Source organism: Eumetopias jubatus, unplaced genomic scaffold, assembly GCF_037043125.1.
Source record: "Eumetopias jubatus isolate StellerSeaLion01/CBP00866 unplaced genomic scaffold, mEumJub1_p1.0 scaffold_15, whole genome shotgun sequence".
Taxonomy (NCBI): domain Eukaryota; kingdom Metazoa; phylum Chordata; class Mammalia; order Carnivora; family Otariidae; genus Eumetopias; species Eumetopias jubatus.
The window spans coordinates 57,457,910-57,479,601 of NW_028274821.1; the positions used below are offsets into that span (position 1 = coordinate 57,457,910).

The following is a 21,692-nucleotide window of genomic DNA, read 5'->3' on the forward strand; positions in this document are numbered from 1 at the left end:
AAAAAAATTTAAATAACGACACTAGTTTGCTCTGTGACAGTATACAGACCTGAAGGATTTGAGTATAGGTACATTAGCCATCATTTAGAACATAATATTTAGGCCACCAAATTTGCCCTTTTGTAGAGCTGGGCTCTGGTTTGTAAATAGTCTTTGACAAGCAGGAATTAATGTATATTTATGTAGTTATATTCATGAATTTGCAGATCTTATGCATTCTCTCTTAACTTTAAGGTATGGGGAAGAGATTTCCCTAAGCAGTAATGTACCCGAATTTGGCTGCATATCAAAATCCTGGGGAGAAGTTGTTAAAAATAAAGAATACTGGCGATTTCAGTATTCTTAGGGCCTAGGCTAGATAGTCTTCATTTTACATCATGCTCTCTCTGTTGCTATCTCTGTCTTTCTCAAATAAATAAATTTAAAAAGTCTTAGGGAAGCCTGGGTAGCTCAACCGGTTAATCATCTGATCTCAGGGTCCTGGTATCAGGACCCACATTGGGCTCAGCACTCAGTGGGGAGTCTGCTTGTCCCTCTGCCCCTCCCCCTGCTCATGCTCTCTCTCTCTCAAATAAATAAAATCTTAAAAAAAAAAAGTAAACTTGGAGAACTCACACTTCCTGATTTCAAAACTTAGTATTGCTAAAGTCAAGACAGTTTAAGACTGGCATAATGATAGACCTATAGACCAACAGACTAGAACTGAGAGTCCTTAAATAAATCCATACATCTTTGGCCAAATGATTTTTGACAAGGATGCTAAGTCCATTCTATGGGGAAATAATAAAATCTCTTCAACAAATGATGCTAGGATAACTGGAATTCCAAAAACAGAAGAATTAAGTTGGATCCGTACCTTATACCATGTACAAAATTAATCAAAATGGAACAAAGATCTAAGAGCTAAAATCATAAAACTATTTAAAAACAAAACCAGGGGTGCCTGGCTGGCTCAGTCGATTAAGTGACTCTTGATTTCAGCTCAGGTCATGATGTGTCAGGGTCGAGCCCTGCATTGGGCTCCTGCTGGGCTTAGAGCTTGCTTAAGATTCTCTCTCCCTCTGTCCCTCTCGTTTCCCTCTCTAAAAACAAAACAAAACATTGGGGTAAATCTTCATGACCTTCAATATGGCAATGTATTCTTAGAATACCAAAAGCATGAGCAACAAACAAACATAAACTAGACTTCATTGAAATGAAAAACTTTTATGCAAAGGACATTGTCAAGAAGATGATTTTATAAAACCCTATAGATATGAAGGAAATATCTCTAAGTCATACATTTGATAAGGGTTTAATATCCTTAATTATATAGAACTCCTGCAACTCAAAGACAAAAAGATAAACCAGCCAACTGAAAAAGGGGCAAAGGACTTGAACAAACATTTCCCCAAAGATGATACATAAATGGCCAATAAGCACATGAAAGGATGTTCAACATTATTAGTCAGTAGGGAAATGCAAATCAAAATGACAATAAGATATCATTTCACATCATCTTTTGATAGCTAGAATTAAAAATTAAAAATAAGTATTAGTGAGGATGTGAAGAAACAGGAACCCTCATACACTGCTGATGGGAATATGAAATGGTCCATCTGCTGTAGAACTGTCTGGTCCTTCCTCTAAAAGTAAAACACAGAATTACCCATTTGATCCCGTAATTCCACTCCTAGGTATATAATCAAGAGAACTGAAAAAAGTACTTAAGCAAGTACATCTATACACATGGTCACAGCAGCACTATTCACACATCCAAAAGGTGGACAAAGTCCAAAGTTCATCAATAGATGGATGGATACAGTGGAGTATCATCCAGCCATAAAGGTAAATGAAGTACTGGGGCCTGTGCATGGCTTAGTCGGTTAAGCAGCCAACTCGTGGTTTCGACTCAGATCATGATCTGGCAGTCGTGAAATCGAGCCCTGCAATCGAGTCTGCTTCAGATTCTCTCTCATTCACCTCCAGCTTGCACTCTCTCTCTTTCTTAAATAAACAAAATCTTAAAAAAAAAAAGTTATTGATACCTGATACAGCATGGAGGAACTTCCAAAACATTAGGCTAAGTGAAAGTCAGAGAAAAAAGGTCACATATTGTATGATTCCCTTTATAAGAAATATCCAGAATAGATAAATACACAGAGACAGAAAGCTGGGGGCATGGCTGTCAGAGACTAGGACTAGGGTGAAATGGGAATGGGGAGAAATTGTGTTGTGGGTAAGGTGTTTTATGTAGGAATGATGGAAATACTTTACAAATAGAGGTGATAGTTGAACAACACTGGGACCACGTACTAAATGCCATTGAATTATGTTCACTTTAAATGGTTCATTTTACGTATTTGAATTTCACCTCAATAAATTATTTATTATAATTATTATTTTTAAAGGATGGGGGAAATTCTAGGTCTCCAGAAAGGCAGTTCTCTCTCTTTTTTTTAAAGATTTTATTTATTTTGAGAGAGACAACCCCCCATGTGCACGAGTTGGGGGGTTGTGGGGGACAGAGGGACAAGCAGATTTCCCCCTGAGCAGGAAACCCGATGCGGGGCTCAATCCCAGGACCCTGGGATCATGCTGAGTCGAAGGCAGACTCTTAACTGACTGAGCCACCCAGGCGCCCCATTTACTCTTCTTTCTAAAGGTGGTTTTTGCTTTTGTTTGTCCCTTCAATTTCTATATAAATTTTAGGATCAGTTTGTCAATGTCTGGGAAAAGGGAAACTATCATTTTGATTAGGATTTCATTTAATCTGTAGATCAAATTGGGGAATATTGCCATGTTAACATTAAGTCTTCTCATGAACATGGGATGTTGTAGGTCTTTAATTTCTTTGAGCAGTGCTTCAATAGTTTTCTGTGTACAAATCTTTCACCTCCTTGGTTAGATTTAATCCTCGGTATTTTATTCTTTTAGATGCCATTGTAAGTGGAATTTTCTCAATATCCTTTTTAGGTTATCCTGTTTAGGTTATTGCTGGTATAGAGAAGTAAATCTGATTTTTGAGTGTTGATCTTATATCCTACAACTTTGCTGCATTTCTTTATTAGCTTTAGTAGCTAACTTGTGAATTCTTTGAAATTTTCTTTGTCGTTTTTGAAATAATGTTAATTCTTCCTTCCCAGTTTGTATGCCTTTTATTGCTTTTTATTGTTTAATGCTCTGGCTAGAACTTCAGGACAGTGTTGAATAGCAGTGGTAAAAATGGTTATCCTTGTCCTGTTCCTGATCTTAGGAGGAAAGATTCCACCATTTAGTAAAATGCTAGATATGGGGTTTTTTTTTAATTCCTTTACAATGTTAAGATACTTCCCCTCTATAGCTTTTTGAGTGTTTTTATCTAGAAAAAGTGTTGGATTTTGTCAAATGCTTTGTATCAATTGAGATGCCCATCTTTTAATATGTTGTTTCTAAGTACAAATCTATGTATGTCATTCCACTGCTCAGAAGTTTTATATATAAAGGTATTAAACTCAGAACAAAGAAACATATTCCTCTGGTCTAATTTTTATGTTTTATTTTTCATTACAAGTGAATTCTTCACTACTGTGGTAGGTAGAATAATGGTCCGTCAGAGAAGTCCACATCTCAATCCCTGGAACCTGTGATATGTTAGCTTATATGTTAAAGAAAAATTAAAGTTGCTAATTATTAGCTGGCCTTAAAATAAAGAGATTATTCTGGATTATCCAGGTGGGGCCAGTGTAACCCAGCAAGTCCTTTCATGTGGAAAAGGTAGGCAGAAAATGAGAATGAGAAATGTGACTATGGAAGAAAGGCCCAGAGAAATGCAACATTGCTTGCTTTGAGGATTAGAGGAAGGGGGACCAAGAGCAAAGGAGTGTGGGTGGCCTTTAGAAGCTTAGAAAGGGCAAGGAAAGAGATTTTTTTCTTAGAGCCTTCAGAAAGGAGTGCATTGCTGGTGACACACTGAATTTAGCCTTATGAGAACAGTGTCAGATTTTGACCTACAGAAGTGTAAATTTTTGTTGTTTTAAACTAAGTTTGTGGTGATTTGTTAAAGTAGCAATACAAAACAAATACAACTACCCAAGCATATTCTGTTTATGATGTTGGTTTATTTCTCTGGGCTAACTCATGTCTAAATTTCCCTTAGGTTGTTAAAATTGACTTATTATTCAAGACCCATCTCAAAGCTTTTTCAAACATTAAGCCTTTAGTTTGTCTTCCACACCACATGCCAGGTGTCCTCTATCCAGGATATACCCTAAATTTCTCTTTCCTTGTTTCTGTTGTGCTTTTTTTTTTACCTTCCTCATGGCATCTAACAAGTTTTAGAATTTGGTATTTGGTATTTTATTAAAATTTTATTCTCCTTTTAAAAATGTTCTGTTATCTTGATATGGTTGTGTATTTTGTGTGTATATCTAAATTTGGGTTGTATATATAAGACTTTTATACTTTATTTTTTAAAAGATTTTATTTATTTATTTGACAGGGAGAGAGGGAACACAAGCAGGTGGAGTGGCAGGCAGAGGGAGAAGCAGGCTCCCTTCTGAGCAGGGAGCCCGATGTGGGGCTCGATCCCAGGACCCTGGGATCATAACCTGAGCCGAAGGCAGATGCTTAACCGACTGAGCCACCCAGGCGTCCCAGATTTTTATACTTTAGTTATTATCTCTATTTAGAATTTTGAATCTTTCATTTTAGACTGAGATTGGTACTGTATCTTACTCAGTCTTTTCTATTGAATAACAGTCTGTGATGTGTAAGGTAAGCAGTCCATATGTGTTTGACTTAAACTAAATGTACATGTGGATTAGGTCCTATAATTTAAATTTATGAACCAAAGGGCGCCTGGGTGGCTCAATTAAGCATCTACTTTCAGGTCAGGTCATGATCCCCGGGTCCTGAGATCAAACTCTGGGTCAGGTTCCTGCTCAGCGGGGAGTCTGCTTTTCTCTCTCCCTCTGCTCCTCCCCCTGCTCGTGCTCATTTGCATGCTTTCTCTCTTAAATAAATAAATAAAATCTTACCCAGAAAAGTAGTGAGTTTTATCCATATCCTGAGGGAGTTATAATTAAGTTGTTGGGAGGCATATTTTCAGTTTATATAAACCATAATTATTGAAACCATTGATGTTAACGGAGATTATACATCTCTCTAGACAGATTTTAAGCAAGGTCAAATTTTGGAGGGGGTTGTTTCTTTTTATGTACTTTAGGTTCAGATGTGTCTGAAAATAAAGATATTTAGTTGCTTCTCAAGACTCTTGAATATCAGTTCATCATATTTGTCTATTTTTAAAAGATTTATTTAGAGAGAGAGAGCACGTGAGCATGCGAGCGCATGAGCAGTGGGGGGGCGGTAAAGGGCAGAGGGAGAGGGAGAGGGAGAGAAGCAGACTCCCCATGGAATGCAGAGCCCAATGTGGGGCTTGATTCTACAACCCCAAGATTATTACCTGAGCCAAAATCAAGAGTCAGACGTTCCATCGACTGAGCCACCCAGGCGCCCCTCTATTTTTAAATGAGTTTTTTAGAAGGATGGTGCTACAAACATAGTGCTTCTTTTTTAACTAAGAAATGTATCTTGCAGATTGTTCAGAACTAATATTTATAATATAAAAAAATGTTTAATTCTTCAGCGTTGGGGTGTCTGGGTGGCTCAGTTGATTGAGCAGTTGACTCTTGGTTTTGGTTCAGGACATGATCTCATGGTGGCGGGATTGAGCCCCTCATTGGGCTCTGCAATCAGGGCAGAGTCTGCTTCAGATTCTCTCTCTCTCCCTCTCGCTCTCTCTCTCTCACAAATAAATATATTGTCTTTAAAAAAAATTCTTCAACATTGATTGCAAACATGAAGAAAAAGAATTGTTTTCTCCCCTAATGATGAGAAAACAAGTTTTCTAAGAATAAAAGAAACTTCAGCAGAACTGATGTCCCTTTTTACATCATATTTTTTAGTATTTACAGAATGTGATGTTTGTGTCTCATAGAATGGAGATGTATGCATTTCGATTCTTCATCCGCCTGTAGATGACCCACAGAGTGGAGAACTGCCCTCTGAAAGGTGGAATCCTACTCAAAATGTCAGGTAAGGGGTTACATGCAGAGTAATCTGGTTTTTAGGTGGTTCTTAAGATTAGATATTATCTTTTAACAAGTACAAAAGAATCCTTTCTGTACTTGGTTGCTTTGTCTTCTGCTAGAGCTTTAGGTAACACATATGCATCGTTTTAAAGAGTCATATTTACAGAGCAGTAATTGCATGTTACTCATTTCTTTATGTGCGTCTTAGGAGAATTTTTCTAGTCTGAATTCTTCTTACATTATCATAAGTTCCATCCTGCATCTTTGGATCTCATGATGTCCATGTTTGGATTGGTTGTTCCCTTACTCTAGGATTCTTACTACATTTTGCAGAAAAATTTAAGTCTTTACAAACTTAATTGACTTTATATACATACTACTTTTAAAAGAGCTTCCATTATGTTATTTTTTGTGTTTTATATGTATGTAAATGTCTCTTAATGATTTGAAGGCCTTGTATATTTCTTTTGATTCCCTTTGATTACCATCTATTTTTCTTTTCAAATTTTTATTTAAATTCTAATTAGTTAACGTACAATGCAATATTAAGATTATTCATCTGTTAATTGATCTATTGAACTATCTCTATAGATGGATATTTAACCATTTGTTTAGAGTAGTGGTCTGTATATTTAGGAGTTGGTCACCTAACCCTTAAAAGAATTTTGAAAAACTGTACACTGTTGCATGTTTTTGTATTTTTTGTATTTTTTGTATTTTTTGTGTTTTGTTTTGTTTTGTTTTTTTGAGTAATCTCTGCACCTTGAATTTACAACTCCAAGATAAAGAGTCACCTGCTCTACCGACTGAGCCAGTTAGGCGCCCCCACTGTTGCATGTTTTTAGGTACAGGGTTCTTTTGGTGTTTTGTTTTTTTAGGTACAGTTTTTTACATCTCAAATTTAAATAGTTAGAAAATACTTTTTGGGGGCACCTGGGTGGCTCAGTTGGTTGAGCGACTGCCTTCAGTTTGGGTCATGATCCTGGAGTCCCGGGATCGAATCCCGAGTCGGGCTCCCTGCTCAGTGGAGAGTCTGCTTCTCCTTCTGATTCTACCCCCCTCATGCTCTCATTCTCTCTCTCTCAAATAAATAAAAATCTTTTTAAAAAATTAAAAAAATATATTTTTCTACTTGCACTTGAATTTCCATCTTACTATCCTAATACTTGAAATTTTTATGTTTGATAGCCTTATATATTTCTATTTTTTTATTTTATTTTTTAAAGATTTTTATTTATTTGTCAGAGAGAGCACAAGTGGGGGAGCAGCAGAGGGAAAGGGAGAAGCAGGCTCCTCACTGAGCAAGAAGCCCGATGTGGGACTCCATCCCAGGACCCTGGGGTCATGACCTGAGCCGAAGGCAGACGCTTAACAACTGAGCCACCCAGGCGTCCCTGATAGCCTTATATATTTTATTTATCTTATAATATTTTTCTAAACAAAAATCTGTATTTTAATTGCTTGTGACAAGAAAACTGAATTCTATACTGAATTACTTTATTACACAGTTGATTAAAAATAATACAAGTATATTATACTTTCCGTATACTTTTGGTTTTTACATTTAATAATTATTAGAAATACATTTTTAATCAAGTAGATAGACATTTCTTTTCAGTTAAGTCATGTAGCCATGAGTAATTATTACATTGTTAGATTGAGGTAGAAATACAGCTTCAATTTCATATATATACATAATGTATGAATAATATACATTATATATACTAATATACACACCCAAGAATATATGCATCTATATACATATATGTATACATATGCATGAGGACTAACATATATCACATAAATATATTAGATGCAATGATTAAGAGACCATATTTACATACGATAATGGAATAGAATTTTATATGGCAGTGAAACTAAATCCTTTTAATTCCTTCTGAGTTATTTGGCAGAAATCACAGTGATCCATTGTCCATCTTTAAAAAAAAGTTTTATTGTGACATAATTCCCATACCTGACAATTGCCCCATTTTATGTGTACGATTCACTGTTCTTTAATGTAAGTAGAGAGTTGCACAAGTATCCCCACAATCAGTTTTAGAACTTTTTTTTTTTTTAAGTAGCCTCTATGCCCAGTGTGGAGCCCAACTCGGGGCTTGAACTCAGTGACCCTAGATAAAGATCTGAGCTGAGATCAAAAGTCAGACACCAAACCGACTTAGGCACTGTCAGTGCCCCATGGCACTTAGGTGCCCCATGAACATTTTTATCACCTCTAAAGAAACTCATACCTTTTAGCATTTACACTCCCATTATCCCTCAACCCCCCACCCCCACCCCTACCCTTCTACCTGCAACCCTAGGAAACCACCAGTCTTTCTGTCTCTATAGATTTACCTATTTGGATATTTTGTAGGAATAGAGTCATTCAGTATATAGTATTTTGTGATTGGCTTCTTTAACTTAGGATTTTTTCAAGGTTCATCTTTGTTGTAGCATTAATCAGTACTTCATACCTAGGAATAGAATTCCTGGGTCATATGATAACTCAGTGTTTAACTTTTTGAGGAACTGCCAGACTGTTTTCCAACATGGCTGCACTAAGTAGTACATTCCTACCAATAGTGTTTGAGAATTTGTGTATCCACATACTCGTTAACACATGTTATTATCTGTGTTACTATAACCATCCTAGTGGGGGGACATGGTATCCCATTGTGGTTTTATTAATGACTTTTAAAATTTTAGAACAGTTTTAGATTTTTGAAAATTGTGAAGATAGTACAGATAGTTCTCTAGAATTCCATGCATGATACCACGTTATATTTAATAGGCATGTCTCCTTAGGCAACTGTGACAGTCTCAGACTTTCCTTGTTTTTGATGACCTTGACAATTTTGAGGAGTACTGCTCAGGTATTGTAAAAATGTCCCCCAGTTGGGATTTTTCTGATGTTTTCCTGGTATTAGAGTAGGGTTATAGTACTGGAGAGGAAGACCATGGAGGTAAAATATATTGTCATCACCTTGTATTAAGGGTACATAATATCAACATGACTTATCACTGTTGATGTTAACATTCATCACCTAGCTGGGACTCAGTTTTTAGATTTCTCCCATGTAGGGTTCCTTGTTTTCCCCTTTCCATTCTGACTCTTTTGAAGGAAGGAAGTCATAGGTGCAGCCCACACATAAGGAATGGCAGTTATATACTTCCATGAGGCTGAGATATCTGTATAAATTATTTCAAATTCTTCTGCACAGATTGATTAAAATCAATACCTAAATACATACATACATATTTATATGTTTATTCAGTCATTTTGTTAGTCTTTTTTTTTGAGGGGGGAGGGGCTGAGGGAGAGGAAGAGAGAATTTTTTTTTTTTAAAGATTTTACTTATTTGTCAGAGAGAGAGAGCATGAGCACAAGCAGGGGGAGTGGCAGGCAGAGGCAGAAAGCAGGCTCCCTGCTGAGCAAGGAGCCTGATGTGGGACTCAATTCAGGACTCAATCCCAGGACCCTGGGATCATCACCTGAGCTGAAGGCAGACAATCCCGGGAGCCACCCAGGCATCCCGGGAGAGAGAGAATCTTAAGCAGGCTCCATGCCCAGTGCAGAGCTGCATACAGGGCTCGATCTCACAACCTTGAGATCATGACCTGAACTGAAACCAAGAGTCAGATACTCAACTGAGTGAGCCACCCAGCTGCCCCTTTATTAGTCATTTTTAATGATCTGAAAAGCTAGTAACTCAGGAACTCTACTTTTGTTAAAAATGAAAAGTTGGAAGCTTCTTGACTTACACAAGGATTTCTTACCAGTTTTTACCAAGTTAGTTACTTCTCACTTTCTGGGAAGTGTATACCAAAGAGTCTGTTGAAACCTATCAAATTACTGTTGATTATGTGTTCATTATGCTGATTACTCATTACTTTAGGTACCTTGTTCAATATAGTGTACTTAGAAAGAATTGAGAAAATAGATCTATTTTGGATTTCAACGCATCTAGCCCATATATTTTTTAAATCAGAAAAAAAAGTCTCCCTTTTTTAATTCAAGTAAGTGTGTTGATACACCTCACCTTTACAGCCATCTTGCTTATGGATTCTAATTCTCAGATAGATCAGGCATAGAACTTTGCCATAAGTTTATTATGTCTATGAAATAAGGAATCACCACATATTCCCTGTACTTTATGCTTTACTTTAATGGGACTCTCCCTCGGGGATAATGCAGTCTTAATAATAATCAGAGATGGAATTAGTAAGTTCCTTTTAATGAAAATGTAATTCCAGCAACCCCAGTCTATACATATCTGAATTTATTGTACTCCATCACATACCAAAATACTTTTTTTAAATAGCATTCTACACTTTTAACAAAATTATTTATGAGAAAGGAAAAACAGTTGGTTTTATATGTAAATTTCTTTCTTTTATACACCTTACGTTTCATTACCTCTGGGCAATGCACCCTAGGAATATTTGGGATGTGTGGAAGGTATGCATTCCTTGGAGGCTGGAAAGGAGAACTGATCTGATACTTTATATACCCCCAGGTTCATGAATATATTAAAGACCACTTCTTTTACACAGGATCTTTTATGATCCTTAGCAAAATTCGTATATTCCTACTTTTTTCATCCCTCATATCCCTGTCACCACACAGTTATAGCTGATTATTTGTACCTTTAACCTGTACTTATCCTATTACTTGATTTTTCAGCTTCAACCTGTATTGACAGAGCTAAGTAAAAGAAAATCAGCATACATATTCCATTTCCCATCCTCTCTTCCCCTTTTCTTCCTAACTTTTAAAAATATTTGTTTATTGGGGCACCTGGGTTGCTTAGTCGGTTCAGTGTCCGACTCTTGCTCTCAGCTCAGGTTATGTTCTCAGAGTCATGAGATTGAGCCCCACATGGAGCTCCACACTCGGGGTAGAGCCTGCGTAAGATTCTCTCTCTCCCCCGCCCATCTGACTCATGCGCGTGCACACACTCTCGTTCTCGAAATATATGTAAGTATTTATATTTTATATATATAAATATTTGTTTATTGGGGAGGCTGGGTGACTCGGTTGAGCATCTGACTCTTGATTTCGGCTCAGGGTCATGAGATCAAGCCCCATGTGGGACACTGTGCTCAGCAGGGAGTCTGCTTGAGATTCCCTCCCTCTCCCCCTGCCTCTCCTCCTGCTTGTGCGCACACTTACTCGATCTCTCTCAAATAAAAAAATCTTATATATATATTTGTTGTCAGGGTTATAACATTTATAATCTGTACTGTTTTGTAACATAATCATTGTTTTTTTTAAGATTTTATTTATTTATTTGACAGAGAGACACAGTGGGAGAGGGAGAAACAGGCTTTCTGCTGAGCAGGGAGCCTGATGCGGGGCTCGATCCCAGGACTCTGGGATCATGACCCGAGCCGAAGGCAGGCACTTAATGACTGAACCACCCAGGCGCCCCCATAATCAGTTTTTTAAATTTCTTATTGCTACCATGAAATGAATTCACTATTTGCTGTCCATTATTTTATTTCCTTTGATCTATTAATTGGCTGAATTTGTCCATTAGTAATTTCTCCAGGAAAATGCTCCTTGGAGCCATATTATATTCCCTGAATTCTTAGATGTTCAAAATATTATATGCTTGGGGTGCCTGGGTGGCTCAGTCAGTTAAGCGTCTACCTTTGGCTCAGGTCATGATCTCAGGGTCTTGGGATCAAGTCTGGAGTTGGGCTCCCTGTTTAGCAGGGAGCCTGCTTCTCGCTTCTCCCTTCTCTCTCTCTCTCCCTATCTCTCTTGCTCTCTTTCTCAAATAAATAAAATCTTAAAAAAAAGATTAAAAAAACCCAAAATGTTAAATGCTTGTGTGTATGGGTATATATATGTGTGTGTTTTTTGCCATGATACTTCAAATGGCAGTTTGGGCATAAGATTTCAGGGTCATACTTTCTTTCCTTGAGGATATAGACGTTATTCTGCTGTATTTGTTGTTGCTGGGTAAGAGTTTGGCTACCACATTTCTCAGCTCTTCCACTGTACATAATTGTTTAAGAGACTGTCAGGTTTTCAAAAGAAACACATTATCAAAACATAATTAAACTGACAGTATATTTAAAGGCAGTAAGTATTTTGGAAGATTATTGAAAAATTGGACAAAAAACGCAGGGTTGTCTTTTTAGTTTGGCTTTGGTCTTGTTTTTCAGGGCTAGTAGTAACCCTAGTCAAAAGGAAGTGTTAGCTCTAAGGTACTAGTGATTCTTGTTTTTTTTATTTAAAGATTTTATTTATTTGACAGAGACACAGCGAGAGAGGGAACACAAGCAGGGGAGTGGGAGAGGGAGAGGGAGAAGCAGGCTTCCCGCCAAGCAGGGAGCCCGATGCGGGACTCGATCCAGGACCCTGGGATCATGACCCGAGCCAAAGGCAGATGCTTAAATGACTGAGCCACCCAGGCGCCCCGTGATTCTTGTTTTTGGAGGTTGAATGCTGAATCTAATGCTTACCATGTCTTGTCCCCCTTTGAGAAAACAAGCTTCCCCATTCTTCATAATACAAAAGCCCCAAACATTTTCATTGTATTTTCATGCTGTCTCAATGGATAATCTATTGCCATTATCCATAGGATTTCAAGATTTTTACCTTTACTTCTCCTGCATAAATATACCTATATTATCCTTGTCTCAGCTTAAAATCTTGTGGCCTTTTATCTTTTAAGGTAGGCCTTTTTCTCGTTTGATTCAGTCCTCTGGGGACAGGAAACCCCTTTCATACTAAATTTGCCTATCTAAAACTACTCTTGACACTTTGGGTACCAGCATCATTTTTTTCTGTCTCTCGGCCCTTAGGTCACTTGAGCCCCAATTTAGAAACCTTTCCTAGATTTCATCTCAGGGATTGCCTTCTCTGCTTTTATCCTTTTTTGTTTAGAGGCTTCACAACCAGGACTAGTTATCTTCAGATTGCCCCTTTGATCTTCATACACAGATCTAAAAGGTATTTGCTTTGGAATCTCTCTCTCTCTCTCTCTCTCTTTTTTTAAGTAATCTCTACACAGAGTGGGGCTCAAACCCACAATCCCAAGATCCAAGAGTCTCATGGTCTACCAACTGAGCCAGCCAGGTACCCATGCAGTGGGATCTTTAGTTACCTTCTCAGACCTTTTTGTCTCCTAGCTTCATGTCATCATAGATATTCCTTCAATGTGCTGATCTTGGAGTGGGGGAGTGAATGGAGGGTTTGGTGTTTGTGAATTTCTAGGGAGATGTAGAGTATTATGTGTGCATTATTGCATCCTCATCTGCCTGGAATACCTTATGGTGCCCAGAACCCTGAAATGTCGGGAAAGCACTCCCTCATGGTGGAATACTTCTTCCTTTCCCTTTCTCTGTTACTTATGTGAGGCAGGGGGGTTCTTCAGCTAGTAAATTGTATGTATTTCTCAGAGGCTAGTTTATGGCACTGAAATATCAAGAGGCAAGATATGAGGTGCTAGGCATTTTCCTTGATATTCCTTTGCTGCTAAACTCTCTAGAGTCAGCAGCTGTCCAACTAAGGTTCCTGCGCTCTACATCCAATTTAGGGTGGCTCTAGCAAGACAGCAGTGGAGGTGGCATAAGGTACAGCACAGACTGGTGCAGGGACTTGATTGCTCTATAGCAGTGTTATCTGAAAAGTGGTCCCATCTTCACATATGTTTGGACTTCTTCATGACCACCTGTACTAGTCTTTCATTCAGCACCTCAATGAACATATTTAGAAAACTTTTACATGGAAGACTTTTGTAACCTGAAGAAGAGTAAAGCATCCCAGTTACCTTGAAGAACCTAAGTCAGTTTATATCATAAGACCTAGTGAATGGAGAGAGTAGAGAAAAGAAAAAGTGGGGGAAAGATCCCTACAGTTGTAGGGATCCAGAGCTTCAGCCAACTAGTGTCCACTGAAGGTTCAGTAGTTTGCCTCTGTGTTCATAGAGGAAGCCAGCATACTTTCTGGAAGAAGAGATCCACCATCCTACTGTACCCAGATGCATAGGATTAAGTTTAGGCAGGTGAGAGTTCCTTATGGAATTGGGAAGTCTTAAGTAGGCATTAGCGAAGAGTGGAGTTGGGAGGGTAGGGATGCCTGATGTTCACAGTACCATGCCTCTTCTTCCTGGTGTAAGAAACAAAATATTCCTTCATCCACGCTGTGTCCAGAACCAAGTGGGCGCTTTTCATGTGGGTGGGTATCAGACAGTAGAGTTCACAACTGCTTTCTCTGAGAACTATCTGCCACACCTGTTGCAGGCCCTTGGATAGGAAAGTCATCTTGGTGGAGGTTTGCTTTCCCTTGAAAGATGGTTACATGGTGTTTTCTTTGCCACAGCATCATGGAGAAGCGTCTGTCAGGAGTAGGATAGGATGTTTTCCTGACTCATCTTACCTACAACCCACTAAAGGGAGGGGAGCTAAGGACTGCCCCAAAGATTGGGTGACAAAGTAGGCAAGGTCAGGGGAAATGGCAATAGTGCTGCTGTTCTTAGGGCTCCTATAAACCCCATTTGGGGCCAGGATGATATTAATTGCTCGCTTGATATTTATACATTGGGTTCCCCTGCACTCGACTTGGTGGTTTCATTCTGTGCATATGATACATATTCTGTGTATTTAAAAATTTCCTTTTTAAAATGTTCTGATTTTGTGTTTTTGTGTATTTTAATCTGAGATCCTCATTCCTGCCATGTGTTTTCAGGGATCTATCAGTCAATAGCAGTTCCAGGATTGCACAGGAGGAAGTATTAAATTTGCTAGTTGCTTTAGAGGCATAGAGAAAAACTGTTTGTAATATATGACCCCTTAAACTATCACATTTTCAGGGCACCCATTAAGTTTCTGCCTTTGGCTCAGGTCATGATCTCAGGGTCCTGGGATGGAACCCTGCATCAGGCTCCCTGCTCAGCGGGAAGTCTGCTCCTCCCTCTCCCTCTGCCCCTCCCTCCCCTTTTGTGCGTGCGCACGCTCAAATAAATAAATAAATAATCCCATTTTCCCACTCATAACAGATTTCTTTGCCATGGTGTCCTCTTTAAATTCCTCTCCCATCTTGAAAATACATAATAAGGACTGAATTTTAACTGGTCATCTTCTGGTGTAACAGGTCCATCTTTTGAAATGGCATAAATGAGAGATTAAAAGGACCTGGGTTAACTGAAGAGTCAGGCATTGGGCTTCACTTCTTCATAGTTGCCAATCAATTTTCCTCAAATAAGGCTATGCCTGTAAAACCTAAGAATCTCAATCGCTCATTCCTTTTCTCTTCTGTATGTGTATGTTTTAAGAGTCAAAGTAAGTTTAGGCTTTTAAGAATGAACCCTTTCTACCTCACACTGCCTGGAGATATGTGTATAATATTGAAGAAAAATGCCAGTCTTTAATCCTGCAAAATTCCAAACTTTGCCTGCTTAGTTTCCAAGCAGACTCATAATCCAGGTCTTATTTGTTGTGCTAGGGCCAGTTTTATGCTCTCCATCCTAAAGTTGTCCTTGTGGTGACATAGTAGCTAACAAAAGTCAAAAACTGGGGTGGGGGTGGGATGGGGTGGGATGGAGGGGCACCTGGCTGGTCAAGTTAGTAGAGCATGTGATTCTTGATCTCGGGGTCATGAGTTCAAGCCTCACATTGGGTATAGAGCTTACTTTAAAAAAAGGGGAAGGGGGGGCAGACCCAACTCATTGACCATTGTCTATATGTTGAAAAGGGACAGATACAGTATTACTCATTGGGTCATAGATGTCTAATTTTGATTTTTTTTTAAGATTTTATTTATTTATTTGATAGTAAGAGAGTACAAGCAGGGGGTAGTGGCAGAGCAAGAGGGAGAAGCAGGCTCCCCGCTAAGCAGGGAGCCCAACGCAGGGCTCCATCCTGGGACCCTGGGATCACGACCTGAGACAAAGGCAGAAGCTTAACTGACTAAGCCACCCAGGCGCCCTAATTCTGATTTCTTATCTCCCTTATATACTACTTTCGTTTTGATGTTTTTAAAAACATGTCTGAGTTCTGTGAACTTCACAGCTTGCTAGTTTGCTCTTTGCTAGTGTGTGTGTGTGTGTGTGTGTGTGTATGTGATTAATTGGTCTTCGTTTTCTTTTGGTGTCTTTATTATTTACAAACTTTTTTTTTTTAAGATTTTATTTATTTGTTAAGGGGAGAGAGAGAGAGCACAGCAGGGGGAGTGGCAGGCAGAGCAGGCAGAGGGAGAAGGAGGCTCCCCGTCGAGCAAGGAGCTGATGTGGAACTCAATCCCAGGACCCTGGGATCACAGACCCGAGCTGAAGGCCGCCACTTAACTGACTGAGCCACCCAGGTGTCCCTACAAACTTATTTTTATGCAAAAGCGGATAGCCAAATCTCTCTGACAAAGATTGTGAGACAACCAAAAAGATCAGAAATATGAATCTGAAAAAAAAAATGAAGACTATATAAAGTGGAGTGTTCCTGACTATCGTTTTGTCTGCACCTCTCTCCTCTGAGAGTTTTTTTTTTTTGGTCTAGATTCCCTATGTTGAAAACTCCTACCATAGTCCCCTGCCCTGGCTTAAAGCAAGGGTGGAGGGAGCATTTATTTCTTGGAGTATCTTTAAATCCAGGAATGGTGGTGGTCCTTGGAAGTGTTGTGCAATAACTGAAAACACTTAAGAACGCTTTGTTCCTCATTTTTATCCCAAATTATTACTGGATTAGGTCTGTTTTAACATGTTAAACCTTTTCACTGCCGAATTTGGACAACCAGACCTGTCTGTTCCTCCAAACATGCAGTAGAGAGGGGCATAGATTTACTCTTTGTAGGAAGTGAGAGTCTGGGGATGGGTCCTCAAAAGTCTGTTTTGCTAATCCAAGAAATTTATGTCTAAATGCCACAAGATTGTCTAAATGGACAAGTGCAACTACATGTTACTGCTAAAAACCAAAGCTTCATGTGGAACTGTGAATTTACATAGACCAGAATGAGAATAAGAAAGAATGTATGTAGTTGTTTTCTGGACCCTTTCCCATTTGTTCATGATCCGAAGGAAACCAGTCCGGACCTTCAGTGGACATGAGTGATCTCTTCATTGTGTTATATTAATTTGATAGTTTCATTATTTGGTCTTTCCTTTCTTTCACCTATTGTTAACCCTCTCCACCTTCTGCTTTTTTCTTCCTGAAAAAAATACAATAAATGAATAAGGATTTTCAAACACTTAAACTAACAACAAAAGATGGCAACAAAAAAATGTAACCATTGGAATAGTTGGCAGGATTCAGTTCTGTGTTGTACATTCTATTAGTATTGTCTTAGTTCATTTTTTCCTTTCTGTAAAAATAGGATTAAGGAGTGCCTGGCTGAATTAGTCAGAAGAGCATGTAACTCTTGATCTTGGGGTCTTGAGTGTGAACCCCACAATGGGTGTAAAGATTATTTTTAAAAAAATAACTTAAAAATAGGGTTAATAATACTTACCTTGCAGACTTGTCTACAGTATGCTACATGGTATAATTCCTGTGTAAAATTATTTTGGTACAAATGCTAGACAGTTTAAACTATGTATGACATTACTTCCAGACCTTTTCCAGTCATGATACATAGATAAAATTTATTGTATTTGTAGATCACAGTGTAGTAAACTGAAGATGCTTTGACCAGAAGTTGTTGCAGAGGCTCAGGTTATCCCAGGTCCCACCTACCCAGCTGCCTACAGGAACAAATAATTTACCTGTAACCCATCCACAACATACTGGTTGGGAAAGCTTATAAATACAGTCTTGTATATGAATTACTTAGGAGTCTTTGTTAGAGAAAAAAATCTCAATTCTGCTTTGTGTTGTATTGGCCTTGTTATTAGACAGACTCTTAACCACTTGGTGATAAAGATGGCCACTTGCTCTAGACCTTCCTTCGTTATTCTCACAGTTGTCAATTCAATCAATAATAAAAAATCATTGCCTTTCCGCTATTAGATTAGAATATCATAGTTCCTACCAGGGTTCTGATTAGCCCATCTTGGGTTACATGCATACCCCTAAAACCAACATCATGACTAGATGGTAGAATCCTTTGGCCAGCACTTGTGTATCTGCCACTGTAGGTTGTGTGTATGAAGGTGTGGCATGGTAGTAGGGGAAGATTAACGCCACCAGAACCAACAGAATGGGTTCCCTTACAAAAAAAAGAAAAAGAAAAGATCCTGCTGTCCAGAGGAAGGGAAGAAGTGAAAAGGTACAGGGTTAACTATTTTCACAGTCTACTGTAGTACCTGACACTCCTTCTGAAAGCATCATGGACTTCAGTGTAGAAGTACATGGTATTAGAAGTGAGTTCTTGATGAGCACTGGGTATTATATGCAACTGATGAATTATTGAACTCTCCATCTGAAACTAATGTACTATATGTTGGTTAATTAAATATAAATTAGAAAAAAATGAGTTATTTTGATAGAAATGGATAAATCATTTTATTTATTTTTTTAAAGACTATTTATTTGACAGAGCGAGAGAGCACAAGCAGGGGGAGCAACAGAGGGAGAGGGAGAAGCGGGCTCCCCGCTGAGCAGGGAGCCTGATGCGGGGCTAGATCCCAGGACCCTGGGACCATGACCTGAACCGAAGGCAGATGCCCATCCATCCGAGCCACCCAGGCACCTCGATAGTTCACCATTTTAAAAAAATTGTATTTCCTAATATTTTAACAGTTGTCCAGTATGGTAGCCACTAACTAACTACATATAGCTATTTAAAAATTAAAATTAAATGAAAATTCAGTTCTTCAGTTGCACAAGCTACCTTTCAGAGTGCTCACTGGCTACATGTGGCTGGTGGTTATCATATTGGATAATACAGATTATACATTTACATAATCACAGAAAGTTGTATGCAGTGCTGATCTAGACCAATGAAGTTCCCTCCCCCCACCCCTTTATACCCCACTTTGTCCTCTCTTGCTTATCTTTCTAACAGGTTTTGTATGTTTTCTTCTGTGGCAGTGCTTTGGAATTTTCTACACACATTTTTTTTTGCTTCTAGGATGTTATGTCAGTCTGTTTCCCATCATTCGTAGTGATGAATTTCTTTGAATCTTTATTTTATAATGTAATTACTGAAGAAATCGAGGAGGGTCTTGGTGGGGAAGGGCAAGGAGTTATACCTAAGAGAAAGGGGTGTGTGTGTGTGTGTGTGTGTGTGTGTGTGTGTGTGTGTGTGAGATAAATGGATTTTAACTAGATGGGAAAGTTGTCTGTGAAAAGTGCCTTTGTCATAATCTTGTATAATCATATAACAGAAACTCTCTACCCTTTTTAGGAAAAGTTTTCATCAAATCAAACATCTAATTGCCTGGCTCCCTCCCTTTATTTTTTGCTTGGGGCAGGAGCAAAAGGCTATTTTGCAACAACACAATCTATAACCTCGCACCAATGAGAAAAGGTAGAGAAATTTAATTTTTCTCCCCATTTTTTCCTTACATACATGCACAGAGCTTTTTTTGGGGGGAAAAGAAGCTTGGTAATAATTTGAAACCTTTTTGGAACCTGTTCTGGTTATTTTTCTAACAGAAAAATGTGTGATTAAGGTGTCTGTTTTTTATCTGTGGACAAAAATTGCCTGTTTAGATCTCCCACAATTCTTACAAACCTTGGGAGAGCAGGGATGGCATCTAACTTGCTCACTGTTGTACATCCAACATCACAGTTGGTGCCTCTGGCACACACTAAGTACTTGATAAATACTTTTGAATAAAGATTTCCATTATTCAGAGACTAGTTCTTCCATGTCTGGGCTATTGTTTTCCTCCATTCTCCTGCTTTTAAGTGTCTTTCTTCCCTTAGAAGTATGGAAAATACATTTGTATATAATGTCATTTTTCAGATCCTCTTAAGCAGCCATGATAAGAAGTGGATGTGTGGAACAGGATCATTTCTACCCTCTCCCCAAAAAGCTAATTTTTTTTTTTTTTGCTTTTTCCTATTGTACTTAATTTGTAGTTTTCAAAATTTGTTGTTTGAAAAGCTTTCAGGCTTCCACTTTCTGCAGATTGGAACATGTAGCCATTTGAGACCATGCCTTGTACAGAGTTTATTCTCTGCCCTGCAACATGACCTTTATGCTCGGCTCACAGACTTCCTTTACTTTGTCTATTTAGCAACTTTATTCTGTATTCCAGCCTAACCAGCTGAGCATTGAAAATAAAATTTTATATTTCTATTCCCCTAAGGTCTCACATATTATATATAAAAGCACAGTATTTTTGGATCCTGTAAATATGAATATTCGGAGCTGACCCTTTTCCCTCCCGCCCTCTCCCCCCCCCTTCTAGGACTATCCTTTTAAGTGTAATCTCATTGCTCAATGAGCCCAACACCTTCTCCCCAGCCAATGTGGATGCTTCGGTTATGTTCAGGAAATGGAGGGACAGTAAAGGAAAAGACAAAGAATATGCTGAAATCATTAGGTAAGGTGTTTTGTTACCTTCTGTTTGGTTATACTTCAAGTCTTCATACAGAACTAGAGTATATCCTAGAACCATGGCTTTAAATCAGACTTAAAATATCCACTCCATTTCTCTCAATTAGATTGTTTGGGAAGAGATTTCTGCCTGAGCCTAATGAGTTTGTATGGCTCTTGAGAGAGCGCATACTAGAAGGTAATGCTGTAGCAGATCGTACTTCCTGGGAACCAGAACTTCCAGGTTCTGAACCAGTGATGTTCTCAGACTCTGCCTCCGAATCATTTTAGGGACACTGTTCAGGATTTTCAGTATGTCCTTTAAGTATAGCAAACACCCAGAGTATTCTAGACATTCTAGATATTTTTGTTTTCAAAAATTTTAATGAAGCCATATATAGTTTATTGGGGCTTTTGACCATAGCAGCAAGTATCTTCTAGGTATTATTATCAGCAACACTAGTATATGGTTTAACAGAGCCGTAGAAGCTTCCTCTCATTGGGAGACTTGGAATCTACCCCTAGTTCTGTCTCCCTTCATACGACCTTTTATCAGTTAATTTTTTGGGTCTTTGTGGTTTTTCCATCTGTATAAATGGGGGAAAAGGTAGCAGGTATTGGGGCTGAACCATTCATCTCTCGATCATACCCTGAGTAGGACTTAAGGTTTTATTTAAGATTTTCTTATTTAAGATTTTATTTATTTATTTAGACAGAGACACAGCAAGAGAGGGAACACAAGCAGGGGTAATGGGAGAGGGAGAGGGAGAGGGAGAAGCAGGCCTCCCACGGAGCAGGGAGCCTGATGGTGGGGCTCAATCTCAGGGTCCTGGGATCATGACCTGAGCCGAAGGCAGACGCTTAACGACTGAGCCACCCAGGAAGGTCTTAAGGTTTTCTTAACAGTACTCAAGAATTGATACTTGAATTGCAATGAATTCATTTCCTCTTATGTCCTTAAAATAGAGCCCAAGGACTGTTCCAGCACATTCTGCATGTGGTTTAGTAAGCACTACAATTTATACAAATAGTCCCTCTTTATAACTCTAGTCAGCACAATGCCATGGGATGTACAAAAAAAGGGAAAACTGCATAGAAATAAAGCTGAGTAATATATAGATCAGCAGTTTTCAACGTTTTCTGCCCACTAGAATCACCTTTAGACTCCCTTCCATAATCCGTAGTCATTTAGTGAGATTGTAAGGGTA

The 21,692-nt window shown here is 38.6% G+C and overlaps 2 protein-coding genes across 6 annotated transcripts in view; one reads left to right on the forward strand and one right to left on the reverse strand.

Moving 5' to 3' along the window:
• UBE2R2 (ubiquitin conjugating enzyme E2 R2) overlaps positions 1-21,692 on the forward strand; it is a 112,896-nt gene that overhangs the window by 88,086 nt on the left and 3,118 nt on the right. The window contains exons 3-4 of one of the 2 annotated variants that reach the window (XM_028115198.2): positions 5,960-6,057; positions 20,357-20,491. In XM_028115198.2, the coding sequence (XP_027970999.1) occupies positions 5,960-6,057; positions 20,357-20,491 (233 nt within the window). The remainder of the gene's footprint in view (positions 1-5,959; positions 6,058-20,356; positions 20,492-21,692) is intronic. The other variant, XM_028115199.2, reaches the window with a different exon arrangement.
• The window catches only part of UBAP2 (ubiquitin associated protein 2), a 134,355-nt gene continuing 128,902 nt past the window's right edge, over positions 16,240-21,692 (reverse strand). For 3 of the 4 annotated variants that reach the window (XM_088018871.1, XM_088018873.1, XM_088018874.1), the window contains one exon: positions 16,240-17,208. In XM_088018871.1, the coding sequence (XP_087874997.1) occupies positions 17,178-17,208 (31 nt within the window). In that variant the 3' untranslated portion in view covers positions 16,240-17,177. The remainder of the gene's footprint in view (positions 17,209-21,692) is intronic. The other variant, XM_088018872.1, reaches the window with a different exon arrangement.